At 47.7% G+C, this 20,676-nt stretch overlaps 2 protein-coding genes and 1 long non-coding RNA gene across 5 annotated transcripts in view; 2 read left to right on the forward strand and 1 right to left on the reverse strand.

Moving 5' to 3' along the window:
- Positions 1 to 8,714, reverse strand: part of TWIST2 (twist family bHLH transcription factor 2) — a 50,000-nt gene extending 41,286 nt beyond the window's left edge. For all 3 annotated transcript variants that reach the window (XM_027116810.1, XM_027116819.1, XM_027116827.1), the window contains exon 1: positions 8,020 to 8,714. In XM_027116810.1, the coding sequence (XP_026972611.1) occupies positions 8,055 to 8,537 (483 nt within the window). In that variant the 5' untranslated portion in view covers positions 8,538 to 8,714 and the 3' untranslated portion in view covers positions 8,020 to 8,054. The remainder of the gene's footprint in view (positions 1 to 8,019) is intronic.
- Positions 8,715 to 8,883: 169 nt separating this feature from the next.
- Positions 8,884 to 11,615, forward strand: LOC113625907 (translation initiation factor IF-2). The gene is given in 5 exon segments (XM_027116836.1): positions 8,884 to 9,510; positions 9,512 to 9,590; positions 9,593 to 9,652; positions 9,655 to 9,778; positions 9,780 to 11,615. Coding segments are annotated over 5 exon segments (894 nt in total). The 5' UTR covers positions 8,884 to 9,069; the 3' UTR covers positions 9,970 to 11,615.
- A 650-nt stretch (positions 11,616 to 12,265) lies between these two features.
- LOC113625910 (uncharacterized) lies at positions 12,266 to 15,009 on the forward strand. Its single transcript, XR_003434932.1, has 2 exons — positions 12,266 to 13,927; positions 14,267 to 15,009. It is a non-coding gene; the product is annotated as an uncharacterized LOC113625910 (long non-coding RNA).
- Positions 15,010 to 20,676: the final 5,667 nt, after the last annotated feature.

A 20,676-nucleotide genomic window follows, 5' to 3' on the forward strand; every position in this document is an offset into this window, starting at 1 on the left:
GGGGTGACGCTGATGCCCCGGGGCAGGTGGCAGGTGAAGGCTCTGCAGGTCCTTGTTAGGTCATGCGGCCCCGTGGCCTCCCGCCTGGGGCATCATCACAGCAGCGGTGAGGCAGCCCTACTGGATTTTACAAAGTGTCCCTTTTCTGGGAAGGCCGGGAGGGTGTTTGTTCTGATAAACCCCTGTCTTCTAGGTTTCTCAGGGATCCCTGGGGAGACACGATGGGTCTCCAGGGACCAGCAGAGGGAGGTCCGCGCCCGCACACACTCCTGATCCTTCCGTTTCCTTATTCAGGGGCCCTGATCCCCTCAATCGCCCTATTCCGTGTGCAATTCTCCACACATCACTTTTCCTGTTCAGATCTTCACTTTCTCTTTTACTTTGCCATTCCTGAAAAAGTTACCTTTGTCATATATAAATCATAAATGATCGATTCATGTTTCCAGAATCGCTGGAGACGCGTAAGAAGATTAAATTTACTCAACAATGAAATTATGTGAAATCGTTCATTTTTGAAATGTAATAAAACAAAAGTGGATGTCGCATAATATTGATCTTTGAAACGAGCAGATGAATATATCACAGTCCACGCTTTTTGCTTATTGTTTAATTAAAAGAAAATCTCTACCCTCAAAAAATCGTCTAAAAGAGAGTTCCGGAAGCGGCAATAATTTAACATCCGGCAAAATAGCCTTGAGTTAATTCTGCCCTTAAAATACTTGACTGTGCGGACTCTTTCCACAAGAGGGGTGTGCGTGGAGATCCCGTGCAGCCCCAGCACGGACACTGCGAACGATCAGCCCGGAAGCGCCCGCCGGCGGAGTCACCACATGGTTTCATGCAGTTCTAGGTGGTTGAAGCAGGTCATTTTGCACAAGAAAACTCAACAAAACAGGACACACCAGGCTTTCTAGGGTACAGATATCCATTAGGGGCACTTTTGTTCTAGTATCAGTGGAACAGTTTTTTTAGAGAAGAGTCACGATCGCCAGCTAAGGAGAGGGCGTCACCCAGCGCACAGTTTGGGGGGCAGGGGGTCTGGCTGCACATCTATTACTGAGCTGCACTGAATTTCCAGAACACCCAGGCCTGCTCTACTCAGGGAACCTGAGACGGGGTGTTTATTCCCCACGCCTGTTTGTGCTGCTGTCGCGGCCTGAGGACGGGCTTTTTGTTCATCCTTTATCACTTACTACGATATGAAAGCTTTCGTGGACTTCCGTTATTCATCATGCTACATCTCAGCTAAAGGATGAGCGCCAGAGAGGATGCGGGGTTGTAGGGTCCGGGCGGGGAAGGAGCTGAGGAAGAAAGGCTCACCAGACAGAAAAAATGCACGAAGGATCAAATCTTCTTTCTTAGGTTCCCACCGACGCATACAGATATCATGAAAAAGGACAACAAGGTGGCCACGTGTATTCTGAAGACTTTCATTAGTTACGACCCGATATATACGTAGTAGGCAATTTGGGATGATTTAAACTCAGGAAAATTAATCTTCAGTGACGATGTTGTTCATCAGTCAAACCCAATTATATGAATAGAGACGTGGCGATGCTCTCAACTCGAGAAAGAAAATAAAGCCCTTTCCCCGCTCCTTTCCTCTCCAATTTGCAGTAATTTTAGGCATTTCCCAAAGAAATGATAAGCTCCTGTGTACTGATCAAGGCAGTCTCATTAGGAATGGGATTTTCAATGTACACAGCCTTCCGGAAGTGACCCAGTAAGTACAGGTCTTCCCATCCCTGCAGGCTAGCTTTCCCTGTTACTCTTCCCGAGTTAAAAGTCTGAGTTACGGAAGCAGACGACTAGGTAGCAGGCACTTTCGCGCCCACAGGGCCAGAAAGTCAAACAAGGCAAATGGCTTTTGACTTCTGATCCCACTACACTCCCTGCAAACAAATCTACTTAAAGAGCTGAGATTAATGAGAGGAAATAGCAGCTCAATGTTCATTTCTAGGTCTCGTGATTGAAAGAACGTGCTGCCTGCTTGCATTCTGACTTCCAGAATGTTAAATCAAAGTCGAACACACACAGAAATCCACCGCGGCCGCAGAGGCAGAGACTAGAAACTACTGGCCTGTGTTTTCTTTCAGGGAGTTTGTTTATTTTACAAGCTGTTCCTCAAGGAGCCCTCACTTGTCTCTGGAGCAAAAATCTCTTGAATCGCTAAGAAGAGGGACACACTCAGAGAGAACCGAACAGAAAGGCCAGTGTGGTGTTTCATTTGTGCAGCAATAGAAAAACAGCACGAACAACGAAACTTGGGGCATTTGTTCTCCATGGGGAGTCGGACAAAGGATCCCCACACCTCCCTCCCCAGGCACAAGGCTGAACACCCACCACCGGTTTCCCTTCTCAGCTGCTCTCCCTGACACTCCGGAGAGGCCCTGGCTGTGACCCCAGCACAGACCTCAGCCCTGGGCTTGGGGTTGGTTGTTTGGTCTCTATCGCAGTGTTAATAAAATTAGAGTTTTTGCCCACATCTTTCCCATCAGTCACACACCAGATCTGCACGTCCGGAAGAACAAATGTGAACCCTCTGTCACAAACAGCAAGGAAAAGGAATCTAATGGCAGACAACATAATTTACCATTTCTCCCCAAAGATGCAGGTGGCTATTTTTAAGGTCGAATATGAGCTAAAAAGAAAGGAGGAGTATTTTTCAGAATAACTGATTTTGATAACTTAAAGCTCGTTGGGCTCAACCCTGTCCTTCATTCAATTGATGGGGAAATTCTGGTCTAAAGAAAGGAGAGATGTGGCCAATTTTAGAGGCATTGCTCTTAGGATATGAGAAGTAAAATTACCATTCTACAGGAGACATCACGAGAAGCTGGGTCATCTAAATCTTTCCCTGATCAAATAACAGAGGAAAACGATATTATGGGAAGAAATTGAACAATAACAGCCTCCACAGACACCATGCCTCGCTCTCTCAATCATGTTGCCTCTTACACATAATCACAGGATCATGTTATTCTAAACAAGAGAGTTGCAGATAAAATAATACAGATTTCAAAGCACGGAAGACATTGTTTTGACTCAAAATGACTCTATTTTCAAGTAACCACGAAACATTTCTCAGGTCGGAATAAAGTTACGTGCTGGCTTTTCCAGTTTCTGATCGAGTCTCCTTTTAGCATGACAACTGTTAGCAATCACTGAAGAAAAATCCCACCATGCCTTAGCTGACATCAGCATGGAAATCGCAGCGTTAATGTCACTGTATCTCACTCCAAAATAAACATTAAATTAAGGCACATTTAATATAACTAAATTGCGGTCAAAGACTTACCCAAACACAAAATACGTTCCTATTAAAGACAAACAAATATTAATTTAAAATAACCATGCCTCAGTTTACGATTTGATATCTCTCTGTCAGTCTCTCTCTCTCTCTCTCTCTCTGTGTCTCTCTGTCTCTCTCTCTCCCCATCCCCCAACTGTGTAGTAAGACTTCAATCTCTACACTTCTTGGATGAATAATTTTGATAAATCATCGGCTTCAGAATAGTGTGTGTGGGGGGGATATGTAAGTCAATATAGACTTAGTATCTTAAAAGCAAATGTTGTATCAGTTTCAGGTGAATATTTCCTGAAATTCCTTTGAAAAATATATTCGTTATTAGCAAAGGGATAAATGTATTGATTGGTATTTCTCCTCTAGATTTCTGGGATTCTACTCTTTGTTTTAGAATTAAAAGGAACCACTTCTAATTCATTATATATTGCAAAAATGAGAAATTCCTAATATTCTGAAAAGTGCAATAATGCAAATGATATCAGGGAAAAACATGGATTTTTGCTCAAAGCACATTTTTGGGGGTTTATTACTCTGAGATAGGCATAATCATTCCTTATATAATTTGCTCATTTGAATACAGAAATTTTTAAAATTCCTGTGGAATATCTTTTCTTTCAAACTTTTTATTTTGAGATAATGGCAGAGTCACAGGAAGTTGTAAGGAACAGTACACAGAGATTCCCTTACACTCTTCACTCGGTTTCCCCCAGTGGTAACACCTCAAAAAACGATAACACAATATCACAACCAGGAAACTCACATTGATACACTCTCCAGACCTTATTCAGATGTCGCCAGTTTTACACGCACCCGTGTGTGTGTGTGTGTGAGTGTTTCATTCTACACAGTTTTATCACATGTGTAGACGCAGGGGACCACGTGAAATCTGTTTTTAAGCATTTTCTGCTTTTAGTGTTTCATCTTGGCTTTACCTTTCAATGCATCCATGTCTGTAGCTCTTAGATTCTATGTCTTCTTTATGGCTTTGCTTCTTGGCTACACTAACGCATCCATCTCTTCTTTGAATCTTATTGCCTCGTCCGTGAATTCTCTGCTAGCGGAAAGCTTTGCATTTGGTTTGCTTTCTGCAGTACATTTATCCTTTCCCAGGACAAGACACAAACATAAACAGACTTTCCAGCATACATTCACAGGGTTTTTAAAGACACCAATGAGAATAGATTAATATAAATACTAAGCTTAAAAACTGTCATAAAAGTTCAGCCTTTAAAACTGGCTTATTAAAATATTTGTTTTTTTAAAAGCCCAGATTTAAACTACAGTTATGAGTTATAGTGATCTGCTCAGAAGGAGTTTACTTTATGATCTTTTCACCAGGCGAAAGGAATCTGGCCTCTGTGCCGTCTATCCAAAATACAGTGAAGCAAGGAGGATGAAAACTCAACTCTTTCAGGTTCAAGACTTGTCCGAAAATAGTACAGCTTTCAGAAAACCTCAGTAAAGTACTACATTTCAGATGACCTCAAACAGCCACTCTCCAAGTCCCAAGCCTCCGGCTCCCACTCTGGCCAGATGGGTAGCAAGACCTGCTTCCTGCAAGATTTAGAGTAACTACAAATGTTTAAGGAAACAATACCCACGTAACAGACGTCAGCCTCTATCTACATCAGATCTTTTCAGTGGGCATTTTATAACAAAACATTATTTATATTTCAAGTAGCTGGGCCATTCATTCTACTTCTTCCCCTGACCAACCAAAAGCTCTCCTAGGATTCTGCATTTCCATTCACCATAGGGATTCATTTTCTTTCACGACCAGCAAGCATTCTGAATTTAGCCATTAACGAACACCTCCAAAAAGTCGATTTTCAGGAGAGGGGAAAAGGCTTATACACATCAGATGGTTACAGGGTCCTACTCTGTTCTCCAAAGTAACTAAAAGTGCTTAGGGAAAAATAAGTAGTATTTTGAGGGTGGGAACCTACTGAAAATCTTTGCAGATTGCAGAAGTTAGATATCTTCTTTAACCACAAAGCAGAGAACACGAAAAATATCTGATAAGTAATCATCACCTCCCCACACCCTCCCAGCCAGGTGCCCCGCCAACCCTGCACCGGAGACTCAGGCATTTAACGAGAAAACTGAAAACTCCTTTGGAGATGTTCAGATTAGATGAACCCCGCTGACTGTCCAAAGACACCTGATTCATTGTGTATTTGTATTTTTAAATACCAGGCCAAAGGAAAGAGTCAGGATCCACATTAGCGCCAGCAGTATTCTGATCCTTCCTGTGTTTCTCTTTATATAAAGGGGCGATTTCGGCATCTCATGTGGCTGCTGCTCAACTAGACACAGCTTTTCTCATATCGCTCAACAGACACTAAAATCACATGCAATTTATGGAAAGGTCTAGAAATTCCTTACTAATACATAGACCCAATGCGTCTTAAAAATGTTACAAATAAATAACAAATGCCATGGAGCAACATTTTCAGGAAATCAAACCAATTATGACTGTATTTATACTCACACAGACTAGCAGCTTCAAAACAGAAAGAATGCAAAAGCTTGTCGAACATGCCTGATAAGTAAAAACAAGGTGCGTCCAGGATCATCAGGGGGTCAAAGATTTTCACATTTCCCTCCTCCTCTGTACAGTGTGGGTATCTACCTACCTAAGGAAACTGGTTTATCAGACCTAGTCAGTTATATTCAAGTACAGAAAAATATAAATAAATGGGCCCCGTGGAGATCATTTGCTCTCCAGCTGAATGTGTTTATCTCTTACATGTCAGGGACTTTTTTCCCAAGAAAACTCTTAATGCTTTTCATTTATTCATTATAAGTAATACCTTTTATTTTTATATAATCTGAACTGTGCTCTATGTCCGATTCTCTGTTTTAGGAATGCGATTCTTTTCAAATGAATTTCAAAAGATCCTACGAAATTCCTGCATTAAGGTAATACCTCTTGCTTTTGTTTTCAATAATTTTCTGGAGGGAAGTCTTAATGATAATTCTGTTGACTTTTTCCTTGAACAAAGCTATATATGTGTACGTTTTAAAAAGACGACGTTCCTCATCTGTTTGTTCTTATTTCAGATGTGCTATAAACTATGGTGGTAGAAAGGGTAAATGGAATTAACTAATGGAAGCTCATAATTTAGGCAGCAAAAACCAGAATTAATGTATTATCCCACTGTAGCATTGTAGTACTCGGCCAATCCAAACTTTCTTTCCTAGGGAAATATGTGATTGAGACACTTTCCATCTGCTTTTGACAAAGATAGGAGAAGATCCCCATAAGTTATTCTCTGCTAAAAATTCTTTTTAAAAAGCCTATAAAATGATTATTGTCTTAGGGGCCTATTTCACCAAAAGAATTTTCAGTGGCACAGAAATAAAAACTAAAAAAATAAAATAAAATCCACCTGTGCTAGGTCAGCCTTTCGGAGCCACAGCAAAAGCATTTGCAGATATTATAAAACACACAGGAAAGAAATGGATATGCTTGGGAGAATGGGCGGCTGCACGCTCTTGATTAATCTAAATTCCTTCTGTGTGAAGTGGAGACGTGAATAAAAACACTGCACGATGAGCGAGAAACTAACACATACCAAGTACGAAGGATTTTTAACCCAGCTCTCTCTCCACCAAAAATCCTGCACCCTTCACTCCATCGTCTGAGAGAGGCATGGTCACAGAGCCTTCTGGAAAGGACAGGACAGCATCTCCGCAGTTAGACATTGTCTAAGGGGCTTCTAAGGTGTCTGGTGAAAAGGGGCCGGTGCAGGACGCCCTGAGCGCTCTACTAGAGGAATCCAGAATTTCCAGTGCTCTCGGCAGCCGTGTCCCTTTGCCTTCTCCGGCGCCGGGCCCTGTCGCACCGCCTCCCTTTCCCTGCAAACCTGTTTCCCAGCCTGGACCCCTCGCGCTCTCCTGCAGGGCCGAACGCTCGGTCGCAGCGCGGCTAGAGCCCCCTCCCAGACTCTCGAGGTTCAAGGCTGGGGCCAGAGGCTCCCAGCTCCGAGGTCCACTCCACCTGCCTGCGGGCAGCCGGGGTTCCCAGCGGCGGTGTCCGCGCTCCGGTCTCCGCGCCTCAGCCTCGGCCCTGTCCTCCGCGCTCGGGGCGCGGATGGTCCCCGGCTTTCGGGCTGCACTGGCCCCCGGAGCCGCCAGCAAAGGGCAGCGTCCTCCCGCCTTCCCCAGGCGAACCCAGGCGCCGCCGGTCCACACCTCTGCGCCCACCGGGCGGGCCAGGTCGCCGACGGCCGGGTCCCCGAGGCGCGGGCCGGGACACCCTGCAAGAGCAGTCGAGGAGAACTGGGTGTCCGCACGACGAGCGCGCTCTGCCACTCCCCGGGAACGGGGCGAAGCCACAGCCTGGCACGGCCCGGCCCGGCCCAGGCAGCTTCCCGGGCGGCCTCCGCTCCGAGGGACGCAGTGGGTAAGCTGGTCCCCAGATCTCTGCCCCGGCCGGCTCCGGGCAGTTCTTCTGATGCCCACTCCCCCGACACTCACCCACAGGCCCCCACCTCCACAGAAGCAAGGACGGAAAATACCACTGTCACCAGTCGGCACGTTCCCGACTGACACCCTGCCTGGGAGCTTGCACAAAACCACAAGGGTGCCCCGGCACCTGGAAGCTTCCCGATGGACCCCCGTCTGTCGCTAGAAGGAAAAGCGCACCCCATCCTCGCCGCCGCGGCCCGCCCGCTGAGGAGGGCGCCCGTCGCGCGCGCAGCACCTACCCTGGCGCGCCGGTCCGGACGTGGGTGGCGCGGCGCTAGTGGGAGGCGGACATGGACCACGCGCCCTCCATGCGCCACACGGAGAAAGCGTAGCTGAGGCGCTCGTGGGCCACGTAGCTGCAGCTGGTCATCTTATTGTCCATCTCGTCGCTCTGCAGGACCTGGTAGAGGAAGTCTATGTACCTGGCGGCCAGCTTGAGCGTCTGGATCTTGCTGAGCTTGTCCGAGGGCAGCGTGGGGATGATCTTGCGCAGCGCAGCGAAGGCCTCGTTGAGCGACTGGGTGCGTTGGCGCTCGCGCACGTTGGCCAGGATGCGCTGGCTCTGCAGCTCCTCGAAGGACTGCGCGCTCGGGCTGCCCTTCTTGCCGCGCTTGCCGGGGGTCGGGCTGCCATCTTCGCTCGACTTCTTGCTGTAGCGCCGTTTCCGGCCGAAACGCTTGGGCTGCCGCTCGAGCTCCTCCTCGCTGGTGCCCAGGCTGTCCACGGGGGACACGGGCGAGCTGGAGCCCTCCTCCATGGCGCCCGCCCGGCGCGCGTGGGGCTGGGGGCGCCGGGCGCCGAGCGCGCGCCGCTGGCCAAGCCCGCGGTCGCCGAGCACACTTTCTCCGAGCTGCTCGAAAGGCTCTGATTTCAAGGCCGGCTTGTGCAAAACCGAGGTCTCCGGGAGAGGAAGTTATTCTAACTTTTTTGGAAACCCTAGCCGGGCTGGGTTGCTAAATAGTTGTCAGGAGCGAGGGCGGCGCGCTGATTGGCCGCCGCGCCCGGGGGCAGGGCAAGTTCTGGGGCCTTTGCTGGCCGCCCCCGCCCCCCGGCGCGGCACTTTCAGTTTTGCCTCCCCCTTAGGCCCCGGCCGCGGCGGGCACCCGCGAGTGCCGGGCCCTCGCGCGTCGCCCGCGCCTCCATCCCGGGCTCTGACCGCTCTCCGGCCGCGCCGCGCCCTGGGCTCAGCCGACCCGGCTTTGTCTGCTCCTTAACTGGAGATCGAAACTCGCCGGGCTGCGGGGTCTCTCCCGCGCCGCGAGGGGTGCGGGTGGCGAGTCCTACCCTGGATGCGCTCCCAGGAGGTGAGGACGCGGCGGGGAGACCCCGGGGGCGCCCGGGCCAGTGTGCGCCTTGCTTGCTCCGGGGCGCACAGCGAGTTCGCGCCGTGGCCCGCACGTTCGGCCAGGGGTGGGGGACGTGCGGGGGCCAGTAGCCCCGGCGCCCAGACAGCGGGCGTGCGGACACGCGGGTGCCCTTGGAGACGCCGCTCTCCACGCACGCGACGCGGGGATCCGTGGAGACGCGGCCTGCTCTGCCCAGCAGTTGTATGGGGGAGTTTCTCACCCCAACTTGCTGGGGAGCCCCGGCCCCGACGGCCTCAGCAGGCCGTCCTTCTAAGTGCGTTAAAACCTCAGCGCCACCGCGAGCCTCCGCGGGAGCGCCCGGCGCCCACCGCACCCACCTGCCTGGCCCCCGCCGGGGGTGCGGGAGCGGGGCGGGGGCGCCCGCTAGGCCGCGGTGCAGGGCCCCAGCCTCGGGGCCCACTCTCTCCTTCGCACATCGGCTGTTGACAGAGGGCGGTCTGGGGAGCCGCGCGGCCTCCCCTGCGCTGGGCGCCCGCGGGGCAGCCCGGGCGGCCGCAGAGCGGGGGCTCGGCCTCGGCGGGCGACACCGGGGACGTCGGCCCCGCGCCATCTGGACGCCGAGCGCGGGCGCGTTTGAAGTGGTTCGGGGGCTCTTTGTTCGCCAGGCCGTTCTGGCTCGGGGCCTGGAGGTGGTTTACGGCCTGGATGCCTTTGAACCTATTCCCAGGTGACCCGGGCTCAATTAGACCCGGGCCTGAGCGGGGCTGTCAGGCGAGCCGCGTGATCAAGGGCGGGCTGGGCCCTTTTACTGCAGTTGAACTCGGGGCCGGCGTGGCTGGGCCTCGGCTGCTCCGCGGGGCCGGGCCGCGCCCACCGCGTTAGGAAACCCGAGGGCGAGCGGCTGCGTGTGCGGCCCGGGCGGCCCAGGGGGACGTTTCCCACCCCCGCAGTTAGCGATGGGAGACAGAGCTGGAGGGGAGAGGCCCGCGCACAATGTGGCTGCGTCAGAGCGCTGCTGGTTTGCAGTTTCTTCCCCACCCGCGGGCTTCACGATCTGAAAACTACAGGATCCTAAGACTACGGGGTCCTAGGAGTCGCCGCGCCCAGCCCGCCGCGCCTGACCACCTCCTTCTCCAGCTCTGGTATGGCGCTCAGACTATCCAGCGCAGCAAAATAGCTTTCCGTGTCTCTTTAAAAATCTAAAATTAAAACTTAAGGAACAAAAGAGAGAGTGAGAGGGGCGTGGGGAGCGTCCTGGCCTCGCTGGGGCCCAGCCTTCCCGAGGCTTTGCGCGTCTAAAGGGCTCGCGCCGTATGGGAACCGCAGCGACTTGCTGCCCTTCAACTCCGTGCGTCGCTCAGTTCGCGGAGACCGAGGGCCCAGACCCCCGTTTCCCGCCCAGCTTACATAAGCCCAGAGACGTCCCTCCCCCCTCCCCCTGCCCATGAGCCCAGAGAGCGAGCGTGTAAGGAGGAGAGGAGCCTGCCTTGTAGGGTGCACCACCCCACTCTGTCTGCCCTGCTGCCCACGGGCATGAGAACGATTTCTGGAAGTCCCGTCTAAGAGCCGATCACCTCCCTAAGCCACAGCAATAGGGTGGAGCTGGGCTTACAAGGGGCGAACACCTGATATCCAAGGCACAGATGACCTACAGGTACGATTCTCCTGTAGGAAAATCCCTTTTAGAAATTTCCCTTTGAAAAATCGCTCAAGAGGGCATAGGCCAAGCCCGCGTTATAACAGTCAGACCCTTGCCTCGCGCGTCTAATGTTACCACGACAAGGCTTGAAAGGATGGTTCCTGCAGTGTGTGCAGTTGTACGTGGTGGACGGGTGCTCCACGGTCCTTTCCGTCCTTCTCCTACAGATCCTTCCCGCATTGCAGGAGTTGAAAAGCTACAGAGGACCTCTCTCCAACTCTGGCAGCCCTGGTCTGCAAGATGCAGTCCTGGGGTGGAGATGTTCGGCTGCTCCTGGAAGGGCAGTGTCTGCTCACATCTAGAGGCAGGGGGAAAAGCAACCCTTTTCTGGAGTGGAACCCAGCACGCTGGGAGTGTGGCAGTAGCAGTAGCTCCTTGACTCCAGGCTGGTTCTGGAATCACTGTTTTCCTGGTACAGTGAGGCAGGGGCTCCAGGTCTGCAGTGTGGTTTGCAAGCCGGTCCCCAAAGCCCTGTCTAGAGTCTGTTTATCAGCTCCACTGCAATTCTGTCATATTCCCTAATAAGTTGTTTCCTGCATAAACTAGCCAGTGTGGGCCCTGTTCTCTGCAAGAGAACTCTGCGACACCCCGACTGTGGACCGTAGCGTAGAAGATGAACGCTAGGGCTCTTCCCAGGGTGCCTTGTTTTCTCGACATCTCTCACTTGTAATGTGGGGATAACGTGGGCCTTGGCCGCACATTTATTAATGCCTTTAAGATCAAATCAGCAACAAACTCAGGCTATGATTTTTTTTTCACGTGGAATGTATACCTAATTTCAGTTTAAAAACAACACCAGAGGGCTTCCCTGGTGGCGCAGTGGTTAAGAATCCTCCTGCCAATGCAGGGGACACAGGTTCGAGCCCTGGGCTGGGAAGATCCCACATGCCGTGGAGCAACTAAGCCCGTGCGCCACAACTACTGAGTCTGTGCTCTAGAGCCCGTGAGCCACAACTACTGAAGCCTGCGCACCTCTAGAGCCCGTGCTCCGCAGCAAGAGAAGCCACCGCAACAAGAAGCCCACGCACCACAACGAAGAGTAGCCCCTGCTCGCCGCAACGAGAGAAAGCCTGCGCGCAGCAACGAAGACCCAGCACGGCCAAAAATAAATAAATAAATGTTTAAAAATAAGAATGAAAAATAAATAGAAACAACACCAGAAAGATCAACCCTGGCCTAAAAAGAATGGGAGGGAGAGAACAAGGTGTAGGGGTCTGGGACAGCAGCCAGGCTCCTCTGCATAAAACTTGTTATGGGGCTTCCCTTGTGGCACAGTGGTTGGGAGTCTGCCTGCCGATGCAGGGGACACGGGTTCGGGCCCTGGTCCGGGAGGATCCCACGTGCCGCGGAGCGGCTGGGCCCGTGAGCCATGGCCGCTGAGCCTGCGCGTCCGGAGCCTGTGCACCGAAAAGGAAAAAAAAAAAAAAAAGAGAGGCCAAAAAACCAAAAAAAAAAAAAAAAAAAAAAAAAAAAAAAACTTGTTATGTAGATTTGACTTTGAAACCATATAAATGTTTCACATAATTATTTAAAAATTAAACCAAAATGAGAAAAAAGTAGAAAACCCTAAAAAGTCAAAAGCAAAATCAGGCAGATGTACCTAATTTTGTATCATCTTTGTGGCTTAACCATGCAGACAGAAATAATTTAAGATCACTTTAAACGCTGTGATTTGACTCTATCCATCCCTAGAGGGATAGACTGTAAAGGAGAGAGAAAAGAACCGCATAAAGGCTTAATCTGTTTTCAGTATTCATATTTCTAGTAACAGTATTGCTGCTGTCATTCTGAAACTGTGACCTAAAGCAAGTTATTATGTTTACATCTTTGGGAATTGAGATTTCCACCCTAAAAGAAAAGAGATACAAATATAAAATGAAAGAAGTTAGGTAAGAGCATGGCTTTCTAAATTTGTTGGAAATATCAGTATGAGCTCATAATGTATTTCCTCTTAAACAATGTATTTCTTGACCCTGACCGTCGGAAAAGCACAGACGCCTTGAGTGACCCAGGGGCAGTGAGCACCCCTGGTGTCCATATGGTGGCCTCTCCTTGAAGAAATGGCTGACTTAAGGTCTGGGGCAAGACGTGTACAAGATAAACGTGGTGCATCGTTTTATACCAGAGAGCAAGGAAGCTTTCAGGGACTCCTGGTCCTGCTGGGATCGTATTACTGCCCGGGAGCTTCCCACCACGGTGGACTGGGAGAGGCTGCCATCCACTGTGGTTCTAGGAGTAGCTGGATTTAACTTAGCCTGACTTGAATTCATGACTCAGGAAGGCATGTTTTCTCTCCCCGGCCCCCCACCCCTTTCAGATAGTTCCTTTAAGTTCTCACCGTCCTGTCGTGTTTGTTTTTAATCTTAAAATCTGTCACATCTTCTGCCCTCTCCTTCCCTCCCCCACGGCTCTTCAAACTTTGCACTTTCCAGTGGAGCCCAGCAGATCCTGTTGACTCTGATGGGTGGAGAGATAAGAGGACTTACGGTTACACTCTGATAAAAACACGCATTTTATTGTACACTGGAGGGAGGAATTGATGGAAGACAGAAGAGTATTAGTGCAGGCCGGTTCATGATCACTGACTGTGCGGTTCATGCCACGCTAAGAAGTGGGGTAGGAGCCAGGCAGCAGAGACTTCGCAATGCAGCACGTTGAGGGGTGTAGTGGAGTGTGCTGGACCCGGGCTGAGGTCTGAGGTGCTGGGGAAGACACCAGCAAAGGGGGAGCAAGTCTACCAGGAGAGATGAGAATGTGTCAAGAGTCATGGGTGTCCCCACAATGGGTGGTCCCTGCACCTGGGAGCTCAGGGGATCCGTGGCCAGCACTCTCTTGGTTACTGATGATACAAACACAATCTGTACATGTTTAACAGAAAAGGAATTTCTTCACTACTTCAGAAGCTCAGGCTCTGGCTGGCTTCAGGCTTAGCTGGATCCAGGAGTTTCGGTGATGCTGTGTCTCTCTTTTCCCGTCCACCCTGCAGCTCTGCTTCCCTCTGTGTGTGAGCCTCACTCTGTCTTAGTACAAGGCCCCCCCCCCTTGTGCCTGAGGATGACCGGCGTGACACTTCAGTGTCATATTATCCTGGTATGGCAGCACTAATTAAACGAGTTTTCTCCCGTTGCTCCAGCAGAGAAGGTAAGCATGGAACCCTGACTGGCTGGACTTGCACCATGTGGCTGCAGGCCTGGGGGGCCCTGAGATTGGGGAGGTCCCGCCTGGAAGAGAGGCTGGGCCCACGAGCAAGGCGTGTACGTTGCGGTGGCACCTGGGAGGAATGTTGGAGCCAGGCTCTCACAGGACCAATTACAGGGTTTGGATTTCCTTCTGAAGGCAATGGGAACCGAAGGAGAGTTCTAAGGAAAGATGTGATGACCCACTTTTACTTTGAGAGAAGTTGGAAAGTGACAGCCAGCTGGGGAGGTTGCATTCATCCATTTTTCCTCTTGCTGTATCTAGTTATATTTTCACTTTTAGGTTTACCAGTTGGGAACAGGAAGACATGCAATTTAAACACTGCTCCATCTCGTAAGAAAAAAAGGTAAAACCCAACCACATCCAGTCTGTGCAGGAGCAGAGAAAAACCAGGATATGAGGAGGAATCAGGATTCAGTGCTCCGTCGCCGACCAGAGGATGAGCTTGGGTTAGTCCCTTCGTCTCAGCGGGACTCAGTTTCCCCTCTGTGAAAGAATGGCTCGGAGTGAAAGTTTCGTGAGGTTCCCTTAACACGACAAGGTCTAGGTTCTGTTTTCAGAAACTGATATCCGGGTTGGGGAACTTAAGCTTCGTGTCACACTTAGACACGTTGTGGCGTTTTGGAAAGACCAGGGCCGGGGTGGGTACTTCCAGAACCTGGGGACTGGGTTTTTCTTTAATCTGTCTAAGTAATGTGCAGGGGAGCCTCGGTGACCACACGTGCCCTGACCCCTCATAAAGCCCCTGTCCTGTTGTGGCCTGGTCATAAACTTTCCTGGAAAGGTCATGTGAATGTATCGTTCCCCAATACTTTATAATTAGAAATTATGGTCTCTCTTCCACGTGACACTTTTGAGCTTTAGCAGATCTTAAATTAAAACTGTATACATGTTTTAAAATGTTCTTCAGAAAACTTTAATTGCACAAGTTGAAAATTTGACTGAAAAAGTCCTGAACGCTTATCTAAATAAACATACAGATCTGACCTCAAATGTTTCAAAAAATAAATTTGGAATTAAACGTGCGTGTGTTAAAACTCTTAAGTATAAAAGCTCATCAAGGAAGTCTCCTGGGGGAAACACTTCAGGGTGTGTGGCAAGTTTCTCTTTTATAGAGGTCACCAGAGCGGTGGGGAAGTGGGCGCAGAGCTCTCCCAGGTGACCGGGACACAGAACAATTGGCTGTCCTTGTTTAAAGAGAAAATGTGTGTGAGTGTGTGTGTGTGAGTGTGTGTGAGTGAGTGAGTGTGTGTGTGAGAGTGTGTGTGAGTGTGTGTGAGTGAGTGTGTGTGTGAGAGTGTGTGTGTGTGTGTGTGTGTGAGTGTGTGTGTCTGTGTGTGTGTGTGTGTGTCTGTGTGTGTGTTTACGTAGGGGTAAGGGCTGAGATGTAACTTCTCCAGGCTACACATTTCTTAGAAGGTTTTTAATTATTTGGCTTGACTCCATTTTCCTACTTCATTTCTTCATCTCCTGCTTTAGGGAAGATGGATAAGTAACAACCCAGGTGCACCTCAGGTTCCCCTCCTCACGGGTGAAAGTGCCAGGGAGGACGCTGGGCTCCCTCGAGCTGGAAGCCGGTGGCGGGCGTGAGGCCTGCTGGCTCCAGGCTTCTCCCTCCGATTCTGCTTTTTGCCTCTTCAGCCCTGCTGACTGTTCCTTACCCCTCTTCAAAAAGGGCCTCACACCCAACTCCGAGGAGACGCTGTCTGAACTCTGAATATAAAGGGAAACTAGCTTTATTTTAGCTTTTTGATGGATACTTTTTCCCCCCCCCCGGAGGAAAAGTTAATGAACACTAGTACCAAAGGATGAAAGTGTCACCTTTATTTCCCTGGGTCACACAGGAAATATTTTGTAGGTATGTGGTACATCTTTTGGGTGGGACTCCTATATCCTGGATCCATTCTGACACCCGTGGCCTCTGCTAATTCGTGGCTGAGCAGCTGGGATCACACTCCCTCATATTTTGGCTGTACAGAGGTTTGCAATTTAAGAGGAAGAAAATGTTTTTACTCATTTTCCATTTTTAAAGTCGTATAAAAAATCTGGAATATTGTTATTTTTTAAATTCTGCGAGTAAAATTTTGGTATATAATCAATAACAATGCACATGATGGGAACCTTCACATAACTGGATGTTTTCTTTATGCTCAAAGTGAAGGAAAATGGTCAATGCAATGGAGGGGAAGGTGAAGGAGGAGGAGAGAAGGTGATGGAGGAGCTGATTACACGAAGTAACAAACCCAAGAAACAGAAAACAGTCTTGTGCTTGCTTCTGGGGTGAGTGGAGAAGTGGCCCAGCTTCCCTCACCACCACGCCACCCTCTTGACTCCCTTGTTGTATGTCTTGAGACACTGAGATCCCCAGCCAGCAAGCAAGTATATTCCATACACAAAGGTAGGAAAGCGGATCTAAGTATGGGATGGAGAACTGGGTCCCTATCTCCTTTTTTGAAGGTATAACATACCTGCAAATAAACTCCACCCATTTTAAGTTTAAAATGTGATACCTTTTGACAACTGTGCAAAACATTTCCATCGCTCCATAAAGTTCCCCTGTGCCTTTTGCAGTCAGTCACCTCCCCCTTCCCAGCCACTGGCACCCACAGATCTAATTTATGTTCCTGTTTTGCCTTTTCCAGAAAGTCATAAAAACGAAGTTGTACAGGACATAGCCCTTTGTGTCTGGCTTTTTACACTTAGAATAATGCTTTTTAGATTCATCCACACTGTTGCATGCATCTATAGTTTGTTTCTTTCTATTGCTGAGTATTCAATTGAAAGAAACAAACTACAATTTGTTTATCCATCTATCAGTTGACGGACATTGGGGTTGTTTCCAGCTTTCAGTGATTATGAATAAAGCTGCATTCAAATCATTGTTTAGACATGCTTTCGTCTCTCTCAGGTAAATACCTAGGAGTGGGGTTGTTGAGTCCTATGTAAGTGTATGCTTAACTTAAGAAGAAACTGCCCGACTGTTTTACAGTGGCTGGACCATTTTGCATTCCCACCAACAATGTATAAAAGACCAGCTGCAGATGGCTATAATAATAAAAAACAAAACAAACAAACAAAAACCTAGCAAGTATTGGTAAGGATGTGGAGAAATTTGGTGATGTCTTAATAAGTTAATTATAGAATGATCACGTGACCCAGCAATGCCACCTTTGGGTATATACTCCAAAGAATTGAAAACAGGTGTTCAAACAAAACTTGTACACACATGTTCATAACAGAGTTATCCACAATTGCCCAAATATGGAAACAACACAAATGTCCATTGATGGATGAATGGGTAAACAAAACATGGTATAGCCAGACAATGGAATATTATTTAGTCTTAAAGAAGAATGAAGTACTTATTTGATATCACTTATATACGGAATCTAAAAAATACAACAAACTAGTGAATATAACAAAAAAGAAGCAGACTACAGGAATACAGGCGTGGGAGAGTGGGAGGTACAAGCTACTGGGTGTAAGAGAGGCTCAAGGATGCATTGCACAACCTGAGGAACGTAGCTAATATTTGGTAATAACGGTGAACAGAAAGTAACCTTTGAAAATTGTATCAAAATTTTTTTTAAATAAGGAATGAGGGCTTCCCTGGTGGCGCAGTGGTTGAGAGTCCGCCTGCCGATGCAGGGGACACGGGTTCGTGCCCCGGTCCGGGAGGATCCCACATGCCGCAGAGCGGCTGGGCCCGTGAGCCATGGCCGCTGAGCCTGCGCGTCCGGAGCCTGTGCTCCGCAACGGGAGAGGCCACAGCACTGAGAGGCCCGCGTACCGCAAAAAAAATAAATAAATAAATAAAATAAAATAAAATAAGGAATGAAATACTGATGTGTGCTACAACATGGATGGACCTTGACAACATTATGCAGAACAAAAGAAGCCAGAAAAAGGGTCACATATTGTATGGTTCCATTTATATGAAATATCCAGAAGACGCAAATCCATAGAGACAAATCAGATTGGTAGCTGCCAAGCGTTAGGAGGAGGGCGTGTACTAACCATGTGCTCTGTTTTCTGTATCTTATGATGCTTTGACGTCTTGGGGCCTTGTGGACCCAGAGAGGGATTGTCCCTCCTAGACTCAGTGGATTCTTGGAGATAGCAAACAGCTTGCCTGAGGACATCCCTTTGACATGCAAACCAACCAGTCCTGAGTGCAAACCTCAACCCTACTCATTTTATCAGTCTGGAACACAGTCCCTGCCCTAAATCACCCCAGAACCAGTTGCCAACAACTAGTGACCACCTCTGCAGCCCTGGCCGCTCAAAGGGTTTCACTCTCTAACCTGAAGTCGACTCAGCTTGCTTACCCTGCCCTGCCTAGCCTGCCACACACAAACCACAGTAAAGGCTCCCGTCCACATGTCCCCCTCTCTTCTGCCTCTTAACCACCCCTGGTACTTCCCCGTGTGGCCCTGCCTCCTGTTTCTATGGATCTGTGGGTAGAAAAACGTCATCCTTCATGACAGTCGTATCTATTTCTGTGTGTCTTCCCATACCTAATTGAAACAAATCCCAGGTACATTTTAAAACAGAGGAGAATAGAAAGCGTTTAATGTGTATACAGTTGCCCTTTGGGATGATAAAAATCTTCTGGAATTAGGTTGTGGTAATGGCTACACAACATTGTGAATGTACCGATTGTCTCTAATGGTAAATTTTATTCTGTATTTCTGTATTTTGCATTTCTACATAGACAATCATGTCTATGAATAAAAAGTTTTTATTCATTCTTTTCTATTATGTGCCTTTTATTGCTTTTTCTTGCCTTATTGTGCTGGGTAGGACCTCTATACAATGCCGAAAAGAAAACAAAATGCTGAGAGCGGAACTCCTTGCCTTTTTCCCAATCGGAGGAAAGCATTCAGATTCTTGCAGTTAAGTATGATGTTAGATGTAAGTTTTTCACAGATTCTCTTTATCAAGTTGAGGAAATGTCCTTCTATTTTTAGTTTAGAGTTTTTATAATGAATAGGTGTTGAATTTTGCCAAATCCTTTCTCTACATCATTGAGTTGATCATATTTTCTCTTTTTTAGTCTGTTAATATGGCAAATTACGTTCACTAATTTTTAGATGTTGAACCAACTTTGCAACTCTGGAGTGAATCCTACTTAAACATGATATATCATCCTTTATATGTATTGCTGGATTTAATTTGCTAATATTTTAAGAGTTTTTAATGTCTAATGTGTTTTTTTTTTTTCTTTGTAACACCTTTCCTTGGTTTGGGTATCAAGATAAAATTGGCCTCATAAAATAAGTTGGCAAGTGTTCCCTCCACTTGTATTTTCTAGAAGACATTGTATAGAATTGATATTATTTCTTTCTTAAATGTTTGATAATAGAAGCCTATGAAGCCATCTGTGTCTGTCCTTTTCTGTGTAGAATCCAAAGAAATTCAATTCACTGTAAGTTCAATTTCTCTAATAGAGGTAGGGTTATTCAGGTGGTCTGTTTCTTCTTGGGAGAATTTTGACAGCCTGTGTCTTTAAAGGAATTGTTCCATTTCATCTACCTTGTAAACTTGATTGCTGTGAAATTGTTAATAACATTCTCTAACTGTCCCTTTAATTTCTGTAGTATCTGCTTTATTCTTTTTTTTTAACTAATTAATTTATCTATTTTTGTCTGCGTTGGGTCTTAGTTGCTGTGCACGGGCTTCCTCCAGTTGCAGCGAGCAGGGGCTGCTCGTCATTGTGGTGCATGGGCTTCTCATTGCGGTGGCTTCTTGTTGTGGAGCACGGGCTCTAGGCGCTCAGGCTTCAGTAGTTGTGGCTCACAGGCTTAGCCGCTCCGCGGTATGTGTGATCTTCCCAGACCAGGGCTCAAACCCATGTACCCTGCATTGGCAGGCAGATTCTTAACCTCTGCGCCACCAGGGAAGTCCCTGCTTTATTCTTAATATATGTACTTTATGTATTCTCTCTTTTTTTTCTTATTCAGTCTGTATAAGTGGTAATCAATTTAATGCTTTCATTGATTTTTTTCTATTGTTTTTCTGTTTCTATGTTGTTTACTTCTGGTCTTATCTTTGTGTTCTTCCTTCTACTTGCTGTGGGTTTAATTTGCTTCTTTTTGTAGTTTATTAAGTTGGAAGCTTAAGTAGTTGATTTGGGAACTTTCCTCTTTCCTAATATAAGAAGTTAATAATATAAATTTCCCTTGAAGCACTGATGTACTTGCATCCTACAAATTTTGATATATTGTATTTTCCCCTTTTTAAGTACAATTTTTTTCTAATTTGTCTTGTACATCTTCTTTGACTGGATTACTTGTTTAATAACCAAATACTGGGAGGTTCCAGATATTGTTCTGTTGTTGATTTCTGGGTTAGTTACATTGCACTTAAAATATATACTTCGTACTACTTCGATCTTTTAAATTTTGTTGTGGCTGGTTTTATGGCTCAGAATATGTTCTATCTTGGTGAATATTCAGTATACACTTGAAAATAACGTTGGGTGTAGTGCTCTAAAGCACGTCAATTAGGTCAGATTGGCTGATCTTTTAAAATCCTCTACAGCCTTATTAATTTTTTGTATACTTTTTTGGTATCAACTACGGAGAGAGGTGTGTTGAAATCTCCTGCTATCATTGTGGATTTGTCCGTTTCTCATTTTAGTTCTCTCAGCTTTTGCTTGATGTATGTTGAGGCTTCGTTAGTGGGGACAA

Source organism: Aethalodelphis obliquidens, unplaced genomic scaffold (assembly GCF_003676395.1).
Source record: "Aethalodelphis obliquidens isolate GAN/ISIS:26980383/991018 unplaced genomic scaffold, ASM367639v1 scaffold2, whole genome shotgun sequence".
Classification (NCBI taxonomy): Eukaryota; Metazoa; Chordata; class Mammalia; order Artiodactyla; family Delphinidae; genus Aethalodelphis; species Aethalodelphis obliquidens.